General features: G+C 42.3%; 2 protein-coding genes across 3 annotated transcripts; one reads left to right on the top strand and one right to left on the bottom strand.

Moving 5' to 3' along the window:
• Window positions 1-2,703: 2,703 nt before the first annotated feature.
• Abhd13 (abhydrolase domain containing 13) lies at window positions 2,704-16,603 on the bottom strand. 2 transcript variants are annotated; one of them, XM_029532020.1, is made up of 2 exons: window positions 11,232-12,769; window positions 2,704-6,780 (listed from the first exon to the last, which is right to left on the bottom strand). In XM_029532020.1, the coding sequence occupies exon 2, from the start codon at window positions 6,758-6,760 to the stop codon at window positions 5,747-5,749; it is 1,014 nt and encodes a 337-aa protein (XP_029387880.1). In that variant the 5' UTR covers window positions 6,761-6,780; window positions 11,232-12,769; the 3' UTR covers window positions 2,704-5,746. The 2 variants fall into 2 exon arrangements, with proteins under 2 accessions (XP_029387880.1, XP_021074806.1); XM_021219147.2 differs by lacking the exon at window positions 11,232-12,769 and adding an exon at window positions 16,352-16,603 and having other exon boundaries at window positions 5,114-6,780.
• Window positions 16,604-18,068: 1,465 nt separating this feature from the next.
• Window positions 18,069-24,387, top strand: Lig4 (DNA ligase 4). The gene is made up of 2 exons (XM_021219230.2): window positions 18,069-18,323; window positions 20,614-24,387. The coding sequence occupies exon 2, from the start codon at window positions 20,643-20,645 to the stop codon at window positions 23,376-23,378; it is 2,736 nt and encodes a 911-aa protein (XP_021074889.1). The 5' UTR covers window positions 18,069-18,323; window positions 20,614-20,642; the 3' UTR covers window positions 23,379-24,387.
• Window positions 24,388-24,704: the final 317 nt, after the last annotated feature.

Raw genomic sequence — 24,704 nt, 5'->3', positions numbered from 1 at the left:
CTAGGTGCCATAAATAGAAAGCAGTTGTTTCAGGAGGAAAAGGAAAGCAAGAGTGTGTAACAGAGACCCGAGTATAGCCAACATTAGGTTGAATGTGATGGACAGTCAAAGAAAGAAAAACCATGCTCTGGGCTTCCACAACACCGAGTCAGGGTCTCAGAGGCATTACAGACATAAGCACCAGGTTTTCATCAGAAAAGAATGAGTCCAATTCATTAATAAAAGGTGAGGTTTGAAACAGCTTTTTGAAGGAGCCGACAGACAGGGAAGGCAACCTTCAATCTTAGAAGCAGCCACCGAACACCTATGGTAGAGTGTGGAGGGGTAGCCTTCAAGGTTAGGATTGAGTTAGTAGACCCTTCAGTTATAAGAATGGCAAAACAGCGGCTGAAGACATGTCTAAATGACTAAGGACACTTGTTTATCTGGAAAACCTGGATTTGATTCCCAGCACCAACTTGCCAGCAACACAAACACCTATAGTTCTAGTTCCAAGGGATCGGCTGCCCTCCTTTGTCTTCAGAGAGCACTATACATATGGTCCATAGACAGACATACTTTCAGGTAATACATCCATACATGTGAAATAAAGAACTTTTAAAAATGACAGAAAGGAAATATTGACCACAAGGTCTCAATAAATGTCAGGTCCAATTTCTGCACTGGTATAGCAGAATCGTGGAGAGGAGGACACAGCAAGTTGGTTCTCAATTCATCAGGAAGCATTTTATAACTTCTCAGCCACTCCTCCAGCCTCAGTCATTATAAGAGAATTAGGAAGGCATGAGGTTTGTTGAGTGTGCTGGGCCTCTGCAAGAAGCCACACATGCAACTTAAATAAATAGTTTGTCACAAACTTCCAAATTCCAGTTCTTGGCAATTCCTTGGAGTGCTCTAGTGAGTCCATTTTTGGATTCAAATTTCAGCAATTCTAATCTGTTCCAACATGGATATTATTTTTCAAGGATTTTCATTGATTAAATTAGCAAAGATATTCTAGATTGAGATTGAGTGATGCCGGATGTATTGGGGGGAAAAAAAAAATCTTTCTGTAAGTACCCCAAGCCAAGTTACTCAGCTGCTATAAAAGCTTATGATGAAGACTTGGTGACAAGAGCCCATTAACTCCTAGGCCTTCTTTCTACACACGTACCATCTTCTCCATCCCTATCAACTTCCTAACTTTGTAGAATGTTGCAGGAAGTTAAGGACGAGTTGAAGATTAAATACGAAATGCTCAAAGCAACAATCCAAAGCCTTCTGAGTCCATGGTGGATATCTTTGACAGGAGCGCCGGCTTCCAAGGCATTTTCTCACAGCAAGACAGTCTGCAGAAGTGATTCATCCTGACATGTCCTTAGAATGATTAAGGCATGCCATGCACTTCCAGCCATCTTGGGTGGACACTACTCAAATACAAAAGTGTCTCTTTAGGGAAAGCAAGTTACAGACTCTAATGGCTAACTGTAAGAACATTTTAATCATCTGGAGCTATCAACTAAAACACAAGGCGGGAGGAAAACAACTATCAACATTTCTTAGAAAAGTACTTTGTGAAGTCTGAAGACAAGGAGACAGTCCAACAACATCCATGTGACTGAAGAGATGTTTGGGGCTTAGGAACTCAACAACAGTACATATGTAGAAATTGTTTTTGATATCAGCCTAAATTAAACGCACGAAGGACTGCCATATTCTTGGGAAAAGGAAATGCAAACATTTTCATCCACACGATTAGAATAAGATTCACTACTTTCAGTGAAACTCATGGTTTTATTGAACTATTAGATAACTTAATGTACTACAACAGACTGTACATGGATAGAATTTTTAAAAAGATTGAATATAAACTATCTGACATTAATCAAGCTGTTCATGTATCAATTTATTGCATGTCAGTACAGAAAAATAGAAAGTATACCTTAAATGTGAAAAAGAAAAAGAACTGGACCAAAAACCAACCACAAACCCCACAAAGGTTTCCTTGCCATGGTTAGCGCACAGTTAAGAGGACATTAACATTGGAGCTATAAAATGTTATTACTACTTCAAAGAAAGTATGGCAATAACAAAATTATGGCTCAGATTATGAAACTGGGCTAACTTACTTCATACTGAATGCTCCTATATGTAAGATGAACTTCAGTACATCTTGTACCAACAGAAATTGTTATAAATGATGTTGCACACACACCCGTTATATGTTTATATTGCACTTTGTCAAAAAGTGTGGGTTATACAGTCCTCTTTAATCTACTTTTTTAAAGTACAAAATATAAATGGAGGTACCTCTGTATCATTGGCAAATGTTGACTGGAATAAGATGACTGCCTGCCCAACACACAAGGCAGCAGTGCTTGCGATGAGAGGGAGGGAGGGAGGCGCATATGCAGTGAGAATATAGTTTTGCATTTTCTACTCTAGCAAGCTAAAAAATAGACCCCTATTCTGTGTCAATTCTAACTTTACCTGAGTCACATGACAATACCTAAGTTTAAGTAAACATTCCAAAAGAGTTATTTATGACTAATTTTTCTTTGTAGTTCTCTTTAAAATATATAATTGTCAAACACAATAGGAAAAGGGCTTGAGGGAATATCAGAGGGCTCAAGTATGTCAATGATGGCCTAGATCAATGGTTCTCAACCTTGCCAATGTTGTGCCCCTTTAATACAGTTCCCTCATGCTATTGTGACTCTCCAATCATAAAATTATTTGTTGCTACCTCATAAATATAATTATGCTGTTATGAATTATAATGTAAATATCTGCTATGCAGGCTGTCTGATAGGTAACCCATGTGGGAGCTACCTAAGAGAGCTTTAATCATCTCTGCCAGGTCTACTCCCACCCAAGCCAAACCTAACAGAAGAGCAAGCATCATAGGTGTTAACTTCAGGGACACACATGCCATGTCACCAGAACCATCATCTGTCTCAACAGTAAGTGTCTCTAGCCCTTCTATAAGTGTATCCAGCCAACTTAAGTTGTTGTAGGACCCATTTTACAGCAACATTTAATTTTACAGCAAAATTTAATGGCTGTGCCATTATAGTCAAAACCTTAAGACAGTTACATGAGGCTGACAAGGGTCATCTTATGTTAGGGCTTTGATCTAAAACTGTGTTCTGAAGTTTTCTGTCCATCCACCTCACAAATTAAGTATTCCTACATCTAATTTAAGAATGGAATCGCCAACTGCTGTCAAGTGGTTTCTAACCTATTAGTTTCCTTTAGTCTGCAACACTTTCTTCTTTCAGTATGCAGTATTCTCTGTAGGATCCTTTGTTTCTTAAGTCTCACTCTCTATTATTCTTTAAAATATGGAATTTAAGACTTTTCTAAGTTTATCTTGTCTTAATTTTGGTATTTCTAAATTCATAGTAGCTGCATAACTTAAGATTATTTATCCGTGTCTCTCATTTCTCAATGAGTTAGAGATTGACAGACCATGACCACTCCCACCAATGAAGAGTCTGAAGTGAAGGAGTGCCTCCTGCAGTAGTCACGTTTCAGAGACCAAATGAGTTTTTAAAAATGATGCTGGGGTGTATCATGGCCCCTGAAAGTCTGAGCTTGAGCTTGTTTTCTATCCCTACTCATCTAGAGAAATTTTATCAAACACATAGCTGGTAATGAGAGATGTTCTACATCCTTAAACATAGCTGTCCCTGCTGAAGTGAAGTACTCTCTCTAGGAGAGCAAGGTAGTACAACTGAATGGTGTTCTTCCACCCCACAAGTCCTGTCAGCAAAAGCTGAACAGAAAGCAGCAGAGAAAAGAGCAAGGAAGGAGCAACTGTTCCATTTCAGTGGATGATACATACAATACATCGGTAAACTCCTCCAGGCCAGGGGGTTAATGAAAACAGAACTCCAATACAGTACTCGGTAAATGTAAAAACCAAGTATGCCATGGCACTCGAGTCTGCACTCTGACTGTTGCTACATATCGCCCTTTCAGCACAGCACTTTGTAAATGTAAAAACCAAGTATGCCATGGCACTCGAGTCTGCACTCTGGCTGTTGCTACATATCGCCCTTTCAGCACAGTACTCTGTAAATGTAAAAACCAAGTATGCCATGGCACTCGAGTCTGCACTCTGGCTGTTGCTACATATCGCCCTTTCAGCAGATGAGTATTCAGATAGTCATTCTACACAGCAAAGACTGACAGGATGAAAAGCAGCCTTTAACTGTGGTGAGTTTACACATACAAAATACACCCTCCACGATGAGTTACCAACTCTTTAAAAAACAAGACTCTTTACAATTAATAATTTATAGAAAAGCATTATTCTTTAGAAATTATACTTACTATACATCATTGTTTTCTAAACATTGGCATAAAATGAAGGCTAAGAATGCTACCTGGCAAAAGTACTTCTAGCCCTGTGTCCGTGGAACGTTGTAAATTAAGGTCAAGACTACTGGCTCACCACTACTGTGCTCTAGCTGCTTGTGGAAGGTCAACAAACACAGCTAAGCTAGCTACAATCCTGGGTTGGAGATGACCTAATGTGCAAGGGCTCAAGCACATCTACCTGGTGAGGACTGTGGGAAAGGACTTGGCAGGTTCCACTTCCTGACTGGATGTTTCTAAATGCTTCCAGGCTTAAAGGGCACACAACTTCCCACCTACAGCTCCTTAATTGCTACATGTGTAACAGGCTGGGGAAAAAAACTGACAAATTTTCCTAAGACTTTATATAGCCCATTACACAGAACTGGAATATTAAGCCATACTTGATTATTTGCTTTTTTGTTTTTCTTTCATTCTGAAATTTACTTCCAAAAAGTTCAATAAATGATGCTTGCCTCTGTCAGGTCAGGCACATCCTAGGTACTGGGACTTCACTCAGATGAAAGCATTGCATAAGGCAGTGTGCACACGTGTTGAGTTATCCTCACTCAACCGTCGGCTAGTTCTATCCTTTGCTGTGGCTGTTATTGTTTAGCTGAAGATTCACAAACTGACAGAGGCTAAAATTTCGTTTGCAACCAAAATCACAAATGTTAAAAAGTTCAATATACAAAGAAAGCTGCAGCAAGATGCAAACCTCCTATCCCACTAGCCACAATCCAGACAGCTCCTAACAAAAACACAGTACATCTATATTGGAAAAAGGTCCTGTTTATTATTAGGAAAAAGCCGGATCTCAGTAGCAGCAGAACATGGAATCTGACCACAGGCCTCACACTCACTCCTCACTGAAACAAAATAGAGTTTACATAAAAATAGATATAACCCAGGAAACCATATACATTGGCATGTGACCAGTGTTATTTACATTAAAAATATCGCATTGCATAAGTCAAGAATAAAACACCACCATGCACTTCATCTTAATGTTTAAGGTGAAAACGCAGTAGCACTTGCTTGCTTACCGTGATTGTCCCAATATTCACTAAAGGAAAGACAGACACCTGAAGGTTTCTTGTTTGTATCTCCATCTGAGTACAACTGAGATTATACCACTTAACCAGCAAGAAACTTTTGGATGACATCTATCAAACCAGCGTGTTAAACTAAAGTTAAGGGTATTTCACTAGGCTGGAGTTCTGATGAGAATATCAAGCACTCTTAAGAAGCCCAGTTTGAAAATTTGGGAAGTTACAGGATCATCAGAATGGAGTGCTGAGGCCTTTCAAAGCTCAGTCACTGTGCAGACCAGTACGAACACACACCCAGAAAAGACATCAATCTCCACACACTGAAACCCAAGGCATCCATCAAGAGGATGGCATCAGATGATGGTGACATTGGATGATGTTTTTGTCATGTCTTCGGGAGAATGACTCTTGATCACTTCCTTGATAAACTGTTCTAGTGCAGTGAAGTAGCCTTGGCACTGCCATGTGTCGTTGTGCGTCCCATCTGGGAAAATGGCTAATCTCTTAGTCCGGGATGGGGAGAGCTCGTAGAGCTGTTTCATCATCACAGGTGGAATCAACTGGTCAGAGAGGCCAGAGATGAAGAGAGAAGGCATCCTGCACTGGGAGATCTTTCTGTAGGACAGAAACTTATTTTTATAGCACCATAAAGGAAGGTAACGCATTGGGAAGAATGAAAATAGAGTGCTGGCCATGTGTGGTATACTTAGGAATGTGTTCTCCACCATGATGGCTGAAATCCTGTGAGAATTCTCAGAGGCCAAGTGAATGGCCACTGCTCCTCCCAGGGAGCGGCCAAAAAGGAAAACCTTTGTTTTATCGAGGTCAGGTCTTGTCATCACATAGTCTAGCACAGCTTCAGAATCCAAATACAGTCCTTCTTCACTGGCTTCTCCTTCACTTTTCCCATAGCCCCGGTAATCAACAAGCACGAGATTCACTTTGAGGTTCACCAGCATAAGCAGTGCGTTTGGTAACCTGTGGCCTATGTTGCCGGCATTTCCATGAAAATAAATTATGGTTGGGCAATAGGGGGAATTGTCTCCAGTGTATCTCACCAAGATCAGATTCAGGCGCACTCCATCTTTGGTTCTGATGAAAATGTTTTCATGGGGAATACCCGTGGGCATGGGAACATAAAGGCGGGAAGAAGATGGCTGTTCTGGAAAGTACAGCAAGACATCTTGGAATTTATATAAGATACCTGCAATTGACACGAATATTAACAAAAGTAAGACAATGCCTCCATACAGATGAAAAGTCACTATCAAAGGTAACAGAGAGATACGGCAGAGAGCCCAAGACCAGGACGCCAAGGCCAGTAGCCATCTTTCAATGAAGCTCCACAGCATCCAGGACTTTTCCATGGTAGCTCCACGTAGGTACCCTAGAAGACACAGAGAGAACCAGTGACTCAGCAAGCACCTCTACTTCAAGGTAAGGTCTGTCATGAAAGGCACTCGGTACTCTAGAAGCTGCCTCACTCTGGGTGGTCACAACTCCCTCAGCCCCATTCTACACCTTCCCAACTTGTGGTCACGAACCACGCTCACCAAACCCATCCACTATGAAATGGTGCTTACCTGCTTCAGGTTTTCATTCATGTATTCTCAGTCATTTGACAAAACAAAACAACAACAAACAAAGCTTAAATGCCATTCCCAGCTTCACACAGGAGGAAATGGAGGCTTGGCTCTCTGGCTGCCGTCCTAGTTCTATAAGAAGTCAGGAGGCAGCATGCTTCTTGGAGTCCCTCCTACCCTCCCTTCTTTCAAACCCCTTTCTTAAAAAAAAAAAAAAAAAAAAAAAAAAAAAATCTACATTCACTGTGATACAAAAAACCTAGTAACAGCCAGAAACAGGATCACAAGTTCATGGAATATGGATGGTTAAGAGCCACATACTTGTCCTGGGCAAACTATACTTATAAAGAGAGGACTAACAGATTTTAACCTACCAAAACAATCCAAGGTAACTTACTCTAATATTGTATTACTTCCAGAAAAACCTTAATCTCGATATCAGACTGAAAATACATCCGACTGCGAGTGCTGTAAGAAGTTCACTGCAGCGCATAACATGCTTCTATGCTCCTCTGTGAGGTCAGTCATGGGTCAGCAAAAGAGCTGGTGCTAACAAAGTCAAGTTGTCATGAATGCACACAGACCCTGAGAACCAGAGAGAGTGGACACAAGAAGATGTGCTAGACACAACAGTAATACAGAGCCCTGAAACAGTAATGATCATAAGTGAAGATGACACCCCACCAGAGGGCAGTAACAACTGACGACCAGAAGTGAAGGTTACACTCTGCCAGAAGGCAGTTTCGTATTAAAGTTTCCCAGGTGAGCTCCCTAGAGATGAGGAGGGACTTGAGTTTGAGGCCAGTTCTGGCCACTTAGACTGTATCTCAGAGATAAAGTTTATGCATATTATCATAAACAAAAAAGAACCCGAGACAATTTTTAAGTTTCCTTAAATGCTTTTAAAGTGCTAATAAGCTATCAAGGGTATTTAATGACTTATTGCCAAAAATAAACTTATAGATTGGTCTAAAGAATCAGTTATTTCATAGGTGAGTTTTTATTATTGCTTCATACTGTCAAGAATGGTCTTGAACTTCTGCTCCTCCAGCCTCTACATCTCCAGTGTAGGATTACAGGCTTCTACCTTAGTGTTCAGTTATATATGGTGCTGGGAGCTAAACCCAGCCAGGCATGTTAGGCAACTCAACTCCTCCCACCCTCTTAGTCCTCAAGCTTGAATTTTATCCAAATGAATCATTTTGAACATGAAACAACAGCATAATCCTTTTTCTTAGATTCCCAGAAATAAACACTGCCATCCAGTTGTAGCAAGCTTTATTACAGGAAAGGAAGCATTGAAGGTCAAATAAAAACAAACTTAAAAAAAAAAAAAAAAAAAAAAAACCCAAGCACAGTAGTTATTAAATCTGGCTTGGCCAAAGTGGACCCACAGGGTACAGTACAAAGCCCACACAATAGACCAGTATACTGGGTGGCTTGGTTATTTTATGCTCTCCTGTCTCCTGTCAACAGCTCACATGCAGCAGTGGAGTCTGAAGACACATGGCCATGTGACTGATGACACATGTGATGACACACGGTCATGTGAGCTTAGGTCATTGGTTTCAACTTTACGTGAAATACACAATATGTGCAGGAAGCACATACAGGTCAATGATAAACCATCGGCTAGCACATGTAAAGCCTGGGACTTGACCCCAGCTCTGCAAAATAACAGAAACAGTGATGGCAACAGATTTAACTAGACCCAAACTTGTTTTAAAGGTTTGGAATGACACACATGCACATTAGAGTACTGCAAAATTTGGTAAGATACCATTTAAGATTTCAGTTTGAAAAAGTCAAAATCCTTACTGATATTTTTTTAAATAAAATAGCCACCTACCCATCTGATAGAGTTGTCATTGATAAGTGGCCAACAATAAAAGACTCAAGGCTCATTCTAGGGATCCACTAGGCAAAAGCACGCTGCAACCTACTGCCCTTATGCCTGTTGAATAAACTCCCAATCTGTCACTTAATTCTACTCTACCTTAGTAGGAAAAAGCAACCCTACTGAAACCCTACTGTCCTACTCAGTCCTACTGAGTACCTCCTGATTTGTCTCCTGGTTCTTGTCTGAATATCCTCCTCAATAAAATGAGATTTAAAATAATTCCTACATAAGACTGGTTAGCAATAAAATGGATAAAAACACTTATAATGCCATAGATATGATAATTCCATTTGCCTCATAATGTATATTTTGGCTCTACAGTTTTCTGTGTTTGGCTGAAGCTAATTGTTAATATAAGAATTTACTTGGTACGTGTAAGACAATAAAAATCTAGAAACATGTGACTATAAAAAGTGTGCTTGCAACTGAATAATTAGCAACAAGATGACTAACTTTTCGAGTCAAAGTTCTTATTAAAGAGAGAAACTTGTAAGGGGAAACAGAAAGGCCAACATACAGAAGAAGCACACTGTGAAGCTCAAACCCATATTTACAACTGATTAAGCTACTCTACAGTTACGATCCTCAACTACTACTGCCCTGAGCCCCTTCTCTTGTCTAAATACTGTATCCCTCATGGCTATGCCCTCAAGACTAAAATGCCTACCAATAATCAGTAATGTTTTAAAATCATCAGTTTGCTATGGCCTATTCTGAGCACTGGGTCTTAGGCAATCTGTCTGAGTGTATAACTGGTTAATAGTAATAAACTTTCCTCCATAAAACCTTCCTCAGAAGTCACCTTAGAAGATAACATACTTATGATAATAAAATATGATAGACATAATTACAATGGGCAGTTACATCACAGTGCAAGAATAACTATGTGCCATTTTGAAGAACACAAAGAGAACGGTTTTGTGTTTTTTTGAGCAGATTAACAGAATGAGCATGAATGGATGTTTCCATTGTACTGACAGACTGGGCCACATGACACAGCCTATTGGCAATCTCTCTGCCTTATTCCACCATTCACCTTAAAAGATATTCTTAAAGGAACTACAACATGTGAATGTAATTTCAAAAACGGTTTGTTGTCTTCTAAATTTGGTGAAACTGCCATTAACCAGTTACTCTGAGCTTCCATTGAGATGCACTATCAACACATAAAGCCCAGGTGCTCTGAAAATGGAAACAAACGCTGACAGGACCGAGTCACTGCATAGAGCTAGGTCAGCATCAGATGAGTGCTCTGCTTCTACTGTTAATCAGATACAGAGTTAACCTGAGCTCCTTGTTTACCACTTAACCTTCAGGCTTATTTCCCTGGAAACCAGAAGGGCAGGCTACTAGCTGAGCTTCTATGGAGCACTGTGACTAGCTGAGAAAAGCATCCTATTAATGAGGTCTTTCCTGGTTATAAGGACAGTGAAGGGCTACAGACAAGCCAAGTTTAAGTGAGGGCTTCTCTGAGCTGGATGCCTTGATTACCAAAATGGAATAGCCAGTCCTCTGCTGGACGCTGGATCCTACACCATGGACTTCTAACAAGACAGGGAACAGCCACACTGTATGGGACCTACTCCCTCTCAGGTAATGTCATCTTTCCACTATACCTGAGCTACCAATGGGAAAGATACACTTGGTGCCAACATGGCTTTCTAGTCAACACCACTGAATAATGCAGAGCTTGGCTCATGCCTTGTGTAGTATTTAGGTCTGCTGAGTCTAAAACACCCAGCTAACCCAAGACTCTCATGCAAAATGACTGAGGTCAGCAACTGTTCCTCAAAGTATGTATGCAGCAAGGCAAAACATTTATGAGGTACCACCAGCAAAGAATCAGCATTTGTCGAGTTATTTTGCACGCTGGAATGCATTCAGACGTGATGGTTTGCTCACAGTTGGGATTTTCACCACAGTGGAGGTTGTCCACTGGAAGCACTAGACCTGTTTATGAAGAACACAACATTAAGCACTGACTTCTTCCACCCCATTCTTGTACATCGTTGCTGTGTGATGTCAGCCTGGGTCTAAGGGAATACCTGATCACATCTCTCTCAATGCTATCCTCGCCATGTTGTCAGACATGATCTGACAGCATCACGTGCCTCTGAAAAGCATCACTATGTGGACTTATTTAACCTTCAGGCTTATTTCCCTGGAAACAAATAAGGGCAGGCGAATTCCATGAAACTCCTGGGAATCTGAGTGAGCTCTTAAGACTCAAGAACAAACCTCACTGGCCATCATATCCAGTTGATTAAAGTGCCAACCACTGTCAACAACTCCAATGTCCACTAGCCTCAGACTCTTTCCTCACTATCAGGCTTCATCGAATGTCTGCTCACTTACTGCTAATACAGTCTGGATGTGGCTGTCTCCAACATCCCTTGGAATGACACGGGGCTTCAGAAAGTGGGCCTGCTACAAGGAAGTTAGGACATTACGAGGACACAGTCTTCTTTATTAGTCAGGCCCTTCCACAGCATATTGCCCTGTATGGACAAAAACAAGGAGCAGAGTGAACTTATATAACCATGAGCCACAAGATTTCTCTGTCTTTTAACACTAATTTTCTCAGGTATTGTTATTACAAGGACAGAAGCAAGCACTTCTGTTCTGTTTCCCCCTAAGTGGTTTCATTCTCAAGAATGTAGCCCACTCCAGAATGAATTCGTCCTTACCGGCATGTCTGTTCTATACTTTTTCCATCTCTGTTCTCCAATACCTGATGCCTCACTGAGAACTTACACATCATGTCTGTTCTATACTTTTTCCATCTCTGTTCTCCAATACCTGATGCCTGAAAACTTACACATCATATTAACTATGCTCAAAAAAGTATGGTATACTAGGATTTGTGCATTACATCATCAATGCCACCAACCATACATGACACAATCAAGGGCATACATCCAGCTGTAATATGCATGACTTGTGTGAGAAGGAGAAAACAGCAATTACAGTAACTCCTGCTTTATGTAGAGCATTCTGGGGTACATACGGCACTGCTGTTAGTAAGCACTTCTCAGGAAACAAAACACGTGGAATATATTATAATGCAAAGCCTAGGTAGATAGGATTGTTTTCTTGTAAGAGAACTGTTCCGGAGACACTTGTGAGCAGGACGCACCAAACGATAACAGTAGCCCCTTGGTGAGTTCCTTCAAGCCACGTACCTGTCTTCAGCATCTCCAGTGCTCTGGATGCTTCCTGTCTTTAAGTCTAAGATGGGCACATTCAGCTATGATTTAGCTGTGCAATGTTCCCACAGCCTCACCGGTTTCAGCACTTGCTCCCAGATGGTGGCATTGTTTTAGGAGACCTCTGGACCTGGGGCTTGGCTGGTGGATGTAGGCCTACTAGGTGTGGGCCCTGAAAGTTACAGTTCAGCATGACTTCTGCCCCAAGAAGCTCTGTGCTTTCTGGTGAGTGCCACAGAAGAAGCTACTACATAGCCTACCCCTGCCACCAGGGCTTCTGCTACTGCCATGCAATCTCTGTCCCTTATTTAAGGTGCTTTAGTGAGGTATAAGGAAAGCTAACATAATATACTAAGCATACTGGCCATGCTCATCTGACCTCATTGCCAATGTGCTACCTAACTGATGTATGTCCTTGAAAGATACAAATGGTGTTATTTCTAAGAAATGGTGTTATTTCTAAGAAAATATACCTAGGGGCTGGCTCAGTGGTTATACTGTTCATTCAACTCCTAACACCCACATGGTAGCTCCAAACTACTCTAGTCCTAGGGGATCCAATTCCTCTTCTGGCCTCTACAGGTTCCTGCACACATAAAGTAAACATAATCTCATGGGTGCACACATGTACACATAAAATAAGAAACAAAACATTTAACTATCTTATAAACTGGTGCTTCAAAAAGAGTTCAGTATCAAAGTTAAGCTTACCTTTTAGAATCCACCTGACCCACTGGAGATTACCACAAGTTATTAGGGTTAGCCTTGTGCTTTGTGTACTCAGAAGGCAGACTGCAACCCAGACTTGAGGCAAGTGTTAACCAATGTGCTGTAAAGAATGATCCTCAATAATCCCTGACTGGTTAATAAAAGGCTATGACTGTCTAGAGAAGACAGAAAGGCAGGACCTAGGATCCAGTGAGAGGTCTCAGAGAGAGACCATGAGGGAGAAGGAAAGAGAAGTCAGAAGGAGGAAAAGGTTGCCATTAGGCAAGATGGACAATGAGCATGTGGCTGAGAGAAGCTCACCCTGAGGACACATGGAATAGAGCAAGCTGGGCGAGACTTCAGCAACAAGTAACAAGTGGCCTATGGCTGGGATTAAGTTTGAAAAGCTCAGAACCTGTCCAGTCTAGGTTTTCAGCTTGTAAATAAAAATACCAGGTTTCTGTGTCTCTTATTTGGAAGGTAGATGGCCAGAAAACCCCTAATAAAAATACTATTAGAGCAGGTAGCTTCCCAGCTGTCTCTAAGCAGTGATTATTAGACGCTAACACATCTTACTGTTACACCACTTAACGACCCAGGACAATGCCATATGATGCCACTCTGAATCCTGCTGCTTAAAACTTGTAAGCTGAACAATGATCAATGTGCCACTGTTTCTCTGTTGTATGGCTCATGATCTGCTGAGTACACCTCAAACAACTTTTGAGCTGTTTGGATGGCAGACATACACTTATGACCACACCTGCCTAACACAAATTCATGCAATTACAGGGCAGAGTAAGGAAATGAAAGACCACAATCATCCATAATACAGCAAAACAACTCAAACTTTTACTACCTGTCTATCACAAAATATATCAAGGAAAATTTGAGCAAATATTTTAAAACAGGACAAAGCCAACTGCAGGGCTGGGATTCTTCAGTTTCCATTAAGCAGCTGTCTGTACCACTTATTTATAACCACCTAGCACAATTATCCATAGAAACATAGAGGATTCGGGATAATCTAAATACATACTTGGCAAGGCCAGCAGAAAGGAAATTAGAGCAGTTAAGTTCTGTGAGATTCTTTATCCAGTAACATTTCACCCTAAAGAGTAACAATTATATGAGTAACTTAAGCTCAGATAGAGGAGTATATAGATTTTAACTGTCAATGTGGTATCAACTAGATAGGAAACTTGACAGACCTATTTCTTTACCACAGTCAAGTTTATAAAGTTCAAAACTATCCCACAAATAAAATTACTCTCTACTTAATCCATTTTAAAGTGGAAAAGGTGCAGTTTGCATTTGTTAACTGACTCTACCAACATCAAGAGATCTCTGAAAACTCCCTCTGTGAATTGCAAAGCTGAGTTGCCTGTAGACTGTAAAGAGAGCACAGGTCACTGTTGATAACCACATCACAAGGGGACAACCTCAAGATGCTCATTAATCACTCCACAGGGAATTCACATTCCAACCACATTTCATTGAACACAGAACTCCATTCTCACATCACCTTTTCTCCTTTGCTGCTAAGCACTGGGGAGGAAGGTCTGACACTTTGCCAGACGCACAGCTGAAAAGTTCTTGGTGTGCTGGAGACACCGCAGAAGGAGCTAGCCATCTCCCTGATGGTACCCCACATGCCATCAATAATGAGTAAGTGTGTCTTAATAGTCCCAGGGGACAGATGGACAGGATCTGCCTGGGAAGATGGCTGGAGGGTCCAGAGTGCATGGGAACCTGTGAAGGGGACATTTTTAAACTACACCAGGTAGAAGTTAGTAACATCTCTGTGTTTTCCCTCTTGAAACCCCAAAGGCTGTGCAAAGGCAGCCATCTTAGGCAAAAATTTGGATGACAAATGACTGCCACCAGGGAAGTCAATGACAATTTGTTCTGTGATCATAAAGATCTGTAATTAAGAAAATGGTAAACATCAAAAAGAAACTCAGGCCAGAAAATGTAAACACTCATGTTAGACTATAGAGTGACATGCTACTGCAAACAGGACATGTTACATGTTAGACTGGAGAGCGACAGGCCACTGTAAACAGGACACCTTACATGTTAGACTGGAGAGCGACAGGCCACTGCAAACAGGACGTTTTAGATGTTACCATAAGCTGGTGTTTATTTTCTTCTATTAAGCGGACTTTACACGAGTCCTTGAGCTCCCAGGCTCACTGAATGTAGGTTGCTCTTGCTGTGGAAAACACTGCACCTCTAGCAAGCAACTGTTAGGAATACACATTGCTTTATGATCTAAGACTTGTAAGACTAAGTGGCATGTACTGTAATAAGGTATTAGGAAGCCTGCCACTCACCAAGCATCTTAATTATAAGAACTGGGGCTTGCCCTAGATCTAAAGTGGGTGTTTTAGGGGCCTCGGGTTTTCCTGAGGCAGATCAACAATTATTAGAAACTGGAATCTTGGGAGGATGAATGAACTAGAGAAACAAAGACTGACAGCCCAGTAAGCGCCTGAGTTCCTGAACTGTGTCTGGGAGAGCCTCCAACGTTCCGGCGAAAGGCAGCAGGCCAAGTGCTACCTGTGGCTGTACACGTAGAAGTCGGCTAGCCTTCAGCTTGCCGGGCCTTTCTAATAACTACTTCCAGGATGTGGTGATAAAATGCCACTTCTGAGTCAAAATTCAAGCATTTTATTATCTATCACAGCAAAGCAAGTCTCAGTATGCACCGCAAATCCCAGTTAAATCACAGCAGTGACTCAAGTTAGAGTGGAGCTTTATTTTTTCTGTGGTGGCCCAGCTCAGACTACAGGTCCTCCAGCAAGCTTTCCTCAGACCTTGTCCCCAGTGTCACCAGTTCCATCCTGTAGTCTGGGCCGACTCATGTGGCAGTATTTACTAAGGGGGTGATGAGCCTGCTTATATACGCTGGGAGTTCCCTGACAGCAGTGACCTTATGCTACTCTACCGTACAATTTCAACGCGTAGCAAGGCTGAAGGTACAGAGCAAGTCCAACTCAATCACAGCTCAACTGAGGCCAGTCTTTGGTAGACAGAACTCTGCACAGCCAATCATTAATTCTCAGTGAGATAAACCAGTGCTTTAGAGAAGAACATGTCTAAGCACGCACACACCCATAAGGACCAATTCGTGCCAGAAGACAGGGCAGATGGACAAAACAAAACCCAAACGTTCAAACTTAAAGCCAGTGTGCCACTTGGTTCCCGCTGCCTGGTCCACAAGTGCAGAAGCGCTGAAGGTTTACTTTAGGTTGACAGCTCAGCCAAGCACACTCCCCGATGCATTCTCGCTTCACACCAAAGGTTCAACAAACAAACAAACAAACAAACAAAGTCCATTCCTGGCCCAGGGACTTCAAGTGTGCGACAACTCTCTTGATTTTATGGCCCCGTCGCCCGCAGCTGCGAGGTTAGCAGGTCTGCACCTGTTCCAGACAAACGCGCCCAGTCCGAGCTCCGACCCAAGCCCGGGGTTTGCTGGCCGGCTGTGCCGGGAGGAGACACGGCAGCTGCGGGGTGAGGAGGCCGCCCGCCCGCCCGCGTCCCCGCCGCACTCACTCAGGCTCGCGGGCGGGCTGCGCAGTCGGCCGCGGGCTCGGAACCCGGCTCCGCGCAGCAGCGAGGCCCCGCGCCGCCCCCGCCGCTCCTCATCGTCCTCCTCCCGCCGAGGGGCCGCCGTCGCCACCGTCTAGCCCGGAGCTCCTGCGGCGGCGCGGCTGGCGCAGCCTCCACTTCCGGCTCGCGCGCGGTGTCCCTGGCAAATGCCCCCGCCGGCCCCCACATAACCTGTTCTCCCGCTTCCTCCCGGGAGCGCGAAGCCAACCTGGGCACCCCTCTGGGCATGCGCAGGACACTGGGCTCCGCCCTCGCGCTACGGTAGCCCGGAGGGGCAAGATACTTCTCCACGTTTCCGGTCAGCTGCCGCCTGAGCACCTCCCGGAGAGGGAGGAGTCTCTCTTCTCTCCTCTCCTCTCCTCTCCTCTACTCCCCTCCTCTCCCAAGTGTGCCTGCTCTTGACTATGGTCTTTCTTTGATCTGCACTAAACTTTCTCTTCCACCATGCCTAACGTTCAGGTAGTTATGCCCTTCCTTTTTTTACTGTTTTTTCCATTCACTGAGGATAAAACAAATTTGGTTCTTCATTAACCATGCAGCTAAAAAAACACACACATACACACATTAGAGCGAGAGTTTTGAATTAACTTCTAGCTTTTCTCGGCTCATACTTTGCGGTTCTCATATCAGTAAAGCAGAGCTGTGCCTGACGTCGGAGCTCAGGAGCAGTTGAATCAGGCAGGGATGTGTAAGAGTTGTACAAGCTGTACCAGCACCGCTGATGCTCCTGTACAGAAACGTGTGGCTTTGCAACGCCACAGGGAAACGATCGTGAAACTTAAGGGAAACCACAGAGAAAATAATTGGCCCCACGGAGCTGAAGGATCTGGCTCTACTTTAAACTAGCCCTGAACTGTCGGCCTTGTGAAATGCGCTGTAAACACATTAGATAATCCCTCAAAGCAATAGTGTCTCACCAGTACTGCAAAGGTTCACCTTCAAAGAAACTGTTCCCTATGCTTTGCCCATAATTTCTGAATTCTTACTGGTGGAGTAGGGCAGGTCAGAGCCACGATTGACAGTGGAAAGTAAGCGTTCCTGAGATGGACATACGTTTATACTTCTGTCTGGAGTATCTAGTATAGTTATTGGGTGACTCATTATCAGCTAGCTTTATTCCAAATCACAGAGCACCATTGAGAAGCCTTTAGTCCATGTAAGTATGTTTCTGCGCCATGAATTATATATTACTATGTAATACATAATAACTATATAATTATTATTATGTATTATTTCATTATTATGTATTATTTCTGCACAGTGTAAAAGCTACCAAGAACACAGGACCTGAATTAATTTTGCAAGTCTTTTTCTGGAGCCTTAGACTTTTTAGGAGGGAGGATTCTCTTCTGTCCTGGAAGGTTTCACAACTAGCCATGTCCGGGCAGCCACCCAGGCTCCAAGTTCCTCAAGTTCGGCTCAACGAGGACATCCAGCGGCGAGGGACGGAACGCCCATCGCTACAGGCCGAGCCAGTGGAGGCGCGCTGCGCAGGCGCTCTGAGCCGCCGCCCCGGCCCCGCCCCGGCCCCGCCCCTGTCTCGCCTGCGCCTTTAAATGCTGCCAGGCTCGCCTGTTCCCACTGCGCCTGCGCGGCAAGCAGCTGGCGGAAACCCCGAACCGGCTTCTGGTGGCCGCAGCTTCCGGTCGGAGTGAGGCGGGGCGACCTCTGGTCCGCTGGTGGTGTGGTGGGCTGGGGGAGGCAGGGAGGTTCTTGGTCCCCGCGCCTCAGGCGCAACGTCACCACCCGCTGTCCGCGGTGCAGCCGGCTCGCTGGGGACTGATTTCAGGTGGCAGCCACCGGGTGAAGAAGTCGTGTCCTGATGATTAGTTGTATCCGCACACTGCCGCCCAGCTACCTGGGACCTGCGCGCTCCTCCTACATTCGGCAGTGTTGGGGTTCACAGGCTGCTTAGGTAAGCAAAGCACTAACGCAACAGGTATGGAGGCACCTTCCAAAGCCTGCGGTCATCGACTTTACCACGAGTTAAAATGTTTAAGAGTGCGTTCGAACTTCAGCAACTGAAGCCTGCCAACGAACTTGTTTTATTGCGAATGGAAAGCATAATATCAAACTTCAGAGTGCAATAATAATAATAAAATAATAGTATAAAAACGGAGAGAAGGTAAAACAGCAGAAATTCAAGTAATTAACTCCTTCAGTTGGCGTTGAACAAAATGTGTGTGTTTTATAGCAATTTGAATTCTTGGTTTTCTGTGTTTCTAGTTGCTTTAAGATGCACGTGTATTCACACCATTGCCTAAAGCACACTATTATTATAAACGCAACTTGAATCGTTTGCTCCAGTTCGTTGAGAAAAAGTTCGAGACTATATGTATTCTCCGAAGATATACCTATAGAAGTGCACCCGTATCGGGACATCCAGAAAGAATTTCTTAATACAGGTCATCTTACATGCGATGTACAGAAATGATAACTGTAGTATTATGCACCACCATGGACCCACGTGAAGGAACCAGGTGTCTGGTGCAGTCAGTTATGCAAACCAGCTTCAACAAGGGAAGCAGCTAACCCAAATTGTAGTTACAGATGTCAGAAGATGCAGTCCCAGCTGGGCTTATCTTGATCTGACCTGCTGATTTAGTTGTGTTTCCTCTGTGGAAAATAAGACTGAGAAGTGATGTTTGTTTTGTCCTCCATAAGCTGCTGATGCTGTGAATCGTTTCCAGAGCAGGCTGAACTATGTTTGCTGATGTCTATTTAACCAGCCCAGCCCTGATCCCCTCCCTCCCTCTCCATAAAGCATTTAATAATTAGTTCCACAAACAAGTGTGAACTATATGATATTCATCACTGGAAGCACAAATTGCCACTTGATGTGAGACCTTTCTTTGTGGAGTAAGGAAGTAGAGTGTGAGGAACTCCATAATCTCCACTGCCTGGCCAGATACTGTTGTCTGAAGTCACATAATAAAGCATTGATTGTTTTCCCTGGAGCATTCATTTTACTTAAAATCATTTTTAGAATACTTGTTTGACTATTAAATATAGTTTAAGCTGCATTAGAGTAACTGACATGTTCCTGTAGAACATGTAGGGATATTTAAAGCTTCAAAAAATTTCACGCTTGTGCTAACACATGTTAGGGAACATTCTAAGTCCTATTCAATCATTTCCTTGATTTCTGAGGCCTTTGGTGAAAAGGCAGTGATTAATAGGGTTGGGATTTTGATTTTATTTTTGGTAAAGCACGGTGTTATCATCATTTGATTTCTTTGTGCCTTTTGTTCTTTACAGTATATATGCTGTCATAAAGCAGAAGCACACTTATTGACTATAACATACTGTCTGGCTCATATGTAGTCACTGAATATTTGGGAAATAGCAGGCAGAAAGATATGAACAAAAATTATAAATTATAAATGTGCAGTGGTGGCACATTCCTTTAATCCCAGCACCTGGAATGCAGAGGCAGGCAGATTTCTGAGTTGGAGGCTGGTCTGGTCTATAGAGTGAGTTCCAGGACAGCCATGGCTACACAGAGAAACTGTCTCGAAAAACCAAAAATTAGTTAATTAATTAATATTTGTGTATCTGTGATAAAAGTAGGTAAAAATGATGCTGTTTTGGGAGATGATTTCCAGTTGAGGTTTGAGTGACAGCGGGATTTGTCACAGCTGTCAGTGAAGGAATGAAGGTAAATGTAGGCATAAACTTTCTTGGACTGGAAGAGAAGGATAGCTGTCGTTTGTTTTTGTCCACTGTGGTTCAGATTTCAGAATGCCCAAGAAATCGGGTTTCCAGTTCGTTGAGCAAGTGATTTGTTAGAATCATTGATGGCAATTAGTTTGTCTTAGCTGCTGTATAGTATCCAAGAAGCAAGAAACATAAACAGACTTTACTTGGAAACCTAGAAATAAAATTTGCCACAACGGATTTGACTTCCATTACTAAAAATAATACTTTTGTATTCTGTGCTAAATAGTCAGTAGCTAGAATACCATTGAATGTTAGCATGTAAGATAAATTGATAGGCATAGGAAATGAAGCTGAGACTTGATAGGAAGTGCTGGTCAGGATGAGAAGAAAAGCAGCTACACGTGTATCTGTTTATCGCACTGACCTGTTGTTATTAAGTAAACTTAGTAGTTATTATGATCTAAGTCACCTCTACAAGCACATTGTTTTAAATATTTATCAATTGCAACTACCACTTAAAGCTACTCTCCTTTTTGCTTTATCAGTTAAAACCAGAGGATTTGTTGTCGCTTCGATGGCTTCCTCACAAACGTCACAAACTGTTGCAGCTCATGTCCCCTTTGCAGACTTATGTTCCACATTAGAACGAATACAGAAAGGTAAAGACCGTGCAGAAAAAATCAGGCATTTCAAGGAGTTTTTGGATTCTTGGAGAAAGTTTCATGACGCCCTTCATAAGAACAGAAAGGACGTTACAGACTCTTTTTACCCAGCAATGAGACTCATTCTCCCTCAGTTAGAAAGAGAGAGGATGGCTTATGGAATCAAAGAAACCATGCTGGCTAAGCTCTACATTGAATTGCTGAATTTACCACGAGAAGGCAAGGATGCTCAGAAGCTTCTGAATTACCGAACCCCCAGTGGAGCTCGCACGGATGCCGGGGACTTCGCGATGATTGCATACTTTGTTTTGAAGCCAAGGTGCTTACAGAAAGGAAGCTTAACCATACATCAGGTAAATGAATTCTTAGACTTAGTTGCCAGCAATAACTCTGGCAAAAGAAAAGACCTAGTGAAAAAGAGCCTTCTTCAGTTAATATCCCAGAGTTCAGCACTGGAGCAAAAGTGGCTGATTCGAATGATTATCAAAGACTTAAAGCTTGGTGTCAGTCAGCAAACGATATTCTCCATTTTCCACCATGATGCGATTGAGTTGCACAACGTCACCACAGATCTGGAAAAGGTCTGTCGGCAGCTACATGACCCCTCTGTAGGGCTTAGCGACATCTCTATTACTTTGTTTTCTGCCTTTAAGCCAATGCTAGCTGCTGTAGCAGATGTGGAACGTGTGGAGAAGGACATGAAGCAGCAGAGTTTCTACATTGAAACTAAGCTCGATGGTGAGCGCATGCAGATGCACAAAGATGGAGCGCTGTACCGGTACTTCTCCAGAAATGGTTACAACTACACCGATCAGTTTGGGGAATCTCCACAGGAAGGCTCTCTCACCCCATTTATTCACAATGCGTTTGGGACAGATGTGCAGGCGTGCATCCTTGACGGTGAGATGATGGCCTACAATCCAACGACACAGACTTTCATGCAGAAGGGGGTCAAGTTTGATATCAAAAGGATGGTCGAAGATTCTGACCTACAGACATGTTACTGTGTTTTTGATGTGCTGATGGTTAATAATAAGAAGCTAGGACGTGAGACGCTTAGGAAGAGGTATGATATCCTTAGTAGCACGTTCACACCCATACAGGGTCGAATAGAAATAGTGCAGAAAACTCAGGCTCATACAAAGAAGGAAGTAGTGGATGCATTAAATGATGCCATAGACAAGAGAGAAGAGGGGATCATGGTGAAACACCCTCTGTCCATTTACAAGCCAGACAAAAGAGGTGAAGGGTGGCTAAAGATTAAACCAGAGTACGTCAGTGGACTAATGGATGAGTTAGATGTCCTAATTGTGGGGGGCTACTGGGGTAAAGGTTCACGAGGTGGCATGATGTCTCATTTTTTGTGTGCAGTGGCAGAGACACCACCTCCTGGTGACAGGCCATCTGTATTCCACACTTTGTGCCGTGTTGGGTCAGGTTACACCATGAAAGAACTCTATGACCTGGGCTTGAAATTGGCAAAATACTGGAAGCCTTTTCATAAAAAGTCTCCACCAAGTAACATTCTGTGTGGTACAGAGAAGCCGGAAGTGTACATCGAGCCTCAGAACTCTGTCATCGTTCAGATCAAGGCGGCTGAGATCGTCCCCAGTGACATGTACAAGACTGGCTCCACCCTGCGCTTCCCACGCATCGAGAAGATCAGAGACGACAAAGAGTGGCATGAATGTATGACACTGGGTGACTTGGAGCAGCTGAGGGGGAAAGCATCTGGGAAGCTTGCCACAAAACACCTTCACGTAGGTGATGATGATGAACCTAGAGAAAAAAGGCGAAAACCCATCTCCAAGACGAAGAAAACTGTTGGAATCATTGAACACTTAAAAGCACCCAACCTTTCTAATGTAAACAAAGTCTCTAATGTATTTGAAGATGTTGAGTTCTGTGTTATGAGTGGATTGGATGGTTATCCAAAGTCTGACCTAGAGAGCAGAATTGCAGAATTCGGTGGTTATATAGTACAGAATCCAGGCCCAGATACATACTGTGTGATTGCAGGTTCTGAGAACGTTAGAGTGAAAAACATTATTTCTTCAGATAAACATGATGTTGTCAAGCCCGAGTGGCTTTTAGAGTGTTTTAAAACAAAAACATGCGTGCCGTGGCAGCCTCGCTTTATGATTCACATGTGCCCGTCGACAAAGCAGCATTTTGCCCGTGAATATGACTGCTATGGCGATAGCTATTTTGTTGACACAGATTTGGATCAACTGAAAGAAGTATTTTTAGGAATTAAACACAGTGAGCAGCAGACTCCTGAAGAAATGGCCCCTGTGATTGCTGACTTAGAATGTCGTTATTCCTGGGATCACTCTCCTCTCAGTATGTTTCGACATTACACCATTTATTTGGACTTGTATGCTGTTATTAATGACTTGAGTTCCAGAATTGAAGCCACGAGATTAGGCATTACAGCCCTTGAGCTGCGGTTTCGAGGAGCAAAGGTGGTTTCCTGCTTATCTGAAGGGGTGTCTCACGTAATCATTGGGGAAGACCAGAGACGAGTTCCTGACTTTAAAATATTCAGAAGAACGCTTAAGAAAAAGTTTAAAATCCTTCAAGAAAGTTGGGTGACTGATTCAGTAGACAAGGGTGAACTGCAGGAGGAAAACCAGTATTTGCTTTAGAGCTTGCTGGCCCGGGAAAGCGTTATCGTCAGACAACAGCAGGCAGTGATGATGAAATAGCCAGTAGCCTTCATTGTATCTCCTAGTACTTCAAAAGGAATAGTGACCAGAAGGCAATAATTTTCAAGTAGAAAGGAAACTAAATGGGCCAAAGCAAAATAAATAAATAAAAACAACCCTTTTCCTAACATGATTTGTAACTATGACATTCAATGACAGCTTCAAGAAGTGCTTGTATGGTATCCATACTGAAGCTAGAATTTTGACTCAGATATTAAGAAAGTGTATTTGGAACCTTTTAGAAACATCACCCGCTATTGACTTTCTAAACAGAATTTTCCAGAGTTAAAAATTAAAGTTTTTAGATAATAAAAGGATTATGCCAATAAAAAAAAAATCAGAATTGTTACAGTTAGACTTATAAAAATAAGCCTTTTTATTTGAGGGCTCAAATACCCCCTATAAGCATGAAATATTAAGCATAAAGAAATTTTAAGGTTCATCAAATGTTTTTTTTTTGATAATGTGGGGGAAGTTGAGAGAGAATCATCTAAACACCAAACATTTAAGATGTCAATTTTATTTAAAAAAAATCCTTGCAACTTTAAGTTAGCTAAGACTTAATTTTTTTGAAGACATGTTTCATGGAGAAGTGTTTGTGTGAATTTGCACTCCAGCATTAACAGTGTTTACAAAATTTGTCTCCTATCGATGATCCATTGAGTAGCTGTCCATACAGTGAACACTTTCATTAGAGACTAGGTGCTATTGCTTTTAGAGATGGCTTTTATGTCTATGTTGAAGTCACAGTCGTGTGTGGATTATATCTGTTGAGAATTGTACTTCCATGGCAGCACTGAAATGGAGGGATGTGGGACCTTAAGTGATGAGTATAAACTATTTAAGTAATTAGACTTGTTTAAGTGATTGAAGAAACATTTGTGATTATTATAATGTAAAAATTATTAAATATTGTAACTTAAATAAAATTATTAAATATTTAATGTAATAGCAACATTATGTTCCTTTTGTTTTAAAGCAGTTCATCATAATTCTCTTAATCAGATTTAATAATGTCATTACTCTTTGTGTCTTTGTGTGAGGCAGTGTCCAGATGGCCATGAATTTACAATATTGCACCTCTAACCTCCCAAGTACTGAGACTGTAGGACTGAGCCATTGCTCTTGTCTCAGTATACCTGCAGACATGCTTTAGTCACATTTCTTCCTGGATCCTTTGGGTTTCATATTACCAAATGAGTGTTAATGATTTAAGTGTGTACTACTTTGTACACAAATATGGTTTTGTACTTTATACTCATATAT

This window comes from Mus pahari, chromosome 19, assembly GCF_900095145.1.
Source record: "Mus pahari chromosome 19, PAHARI_EIJ_v1.1, whole genome shotgun sequence".
Taxonomy (NCBI): Eukaryota; Metazoa; Chordata; class Mammalia; order Rodentia; family Muridae; genus Mus; species Mus pahari.
The sequence above is the reverse complement of the archived record's forward strand: the minus strand, read 5'-3'. Positions and strand labels throughout refer to the sequence as shown.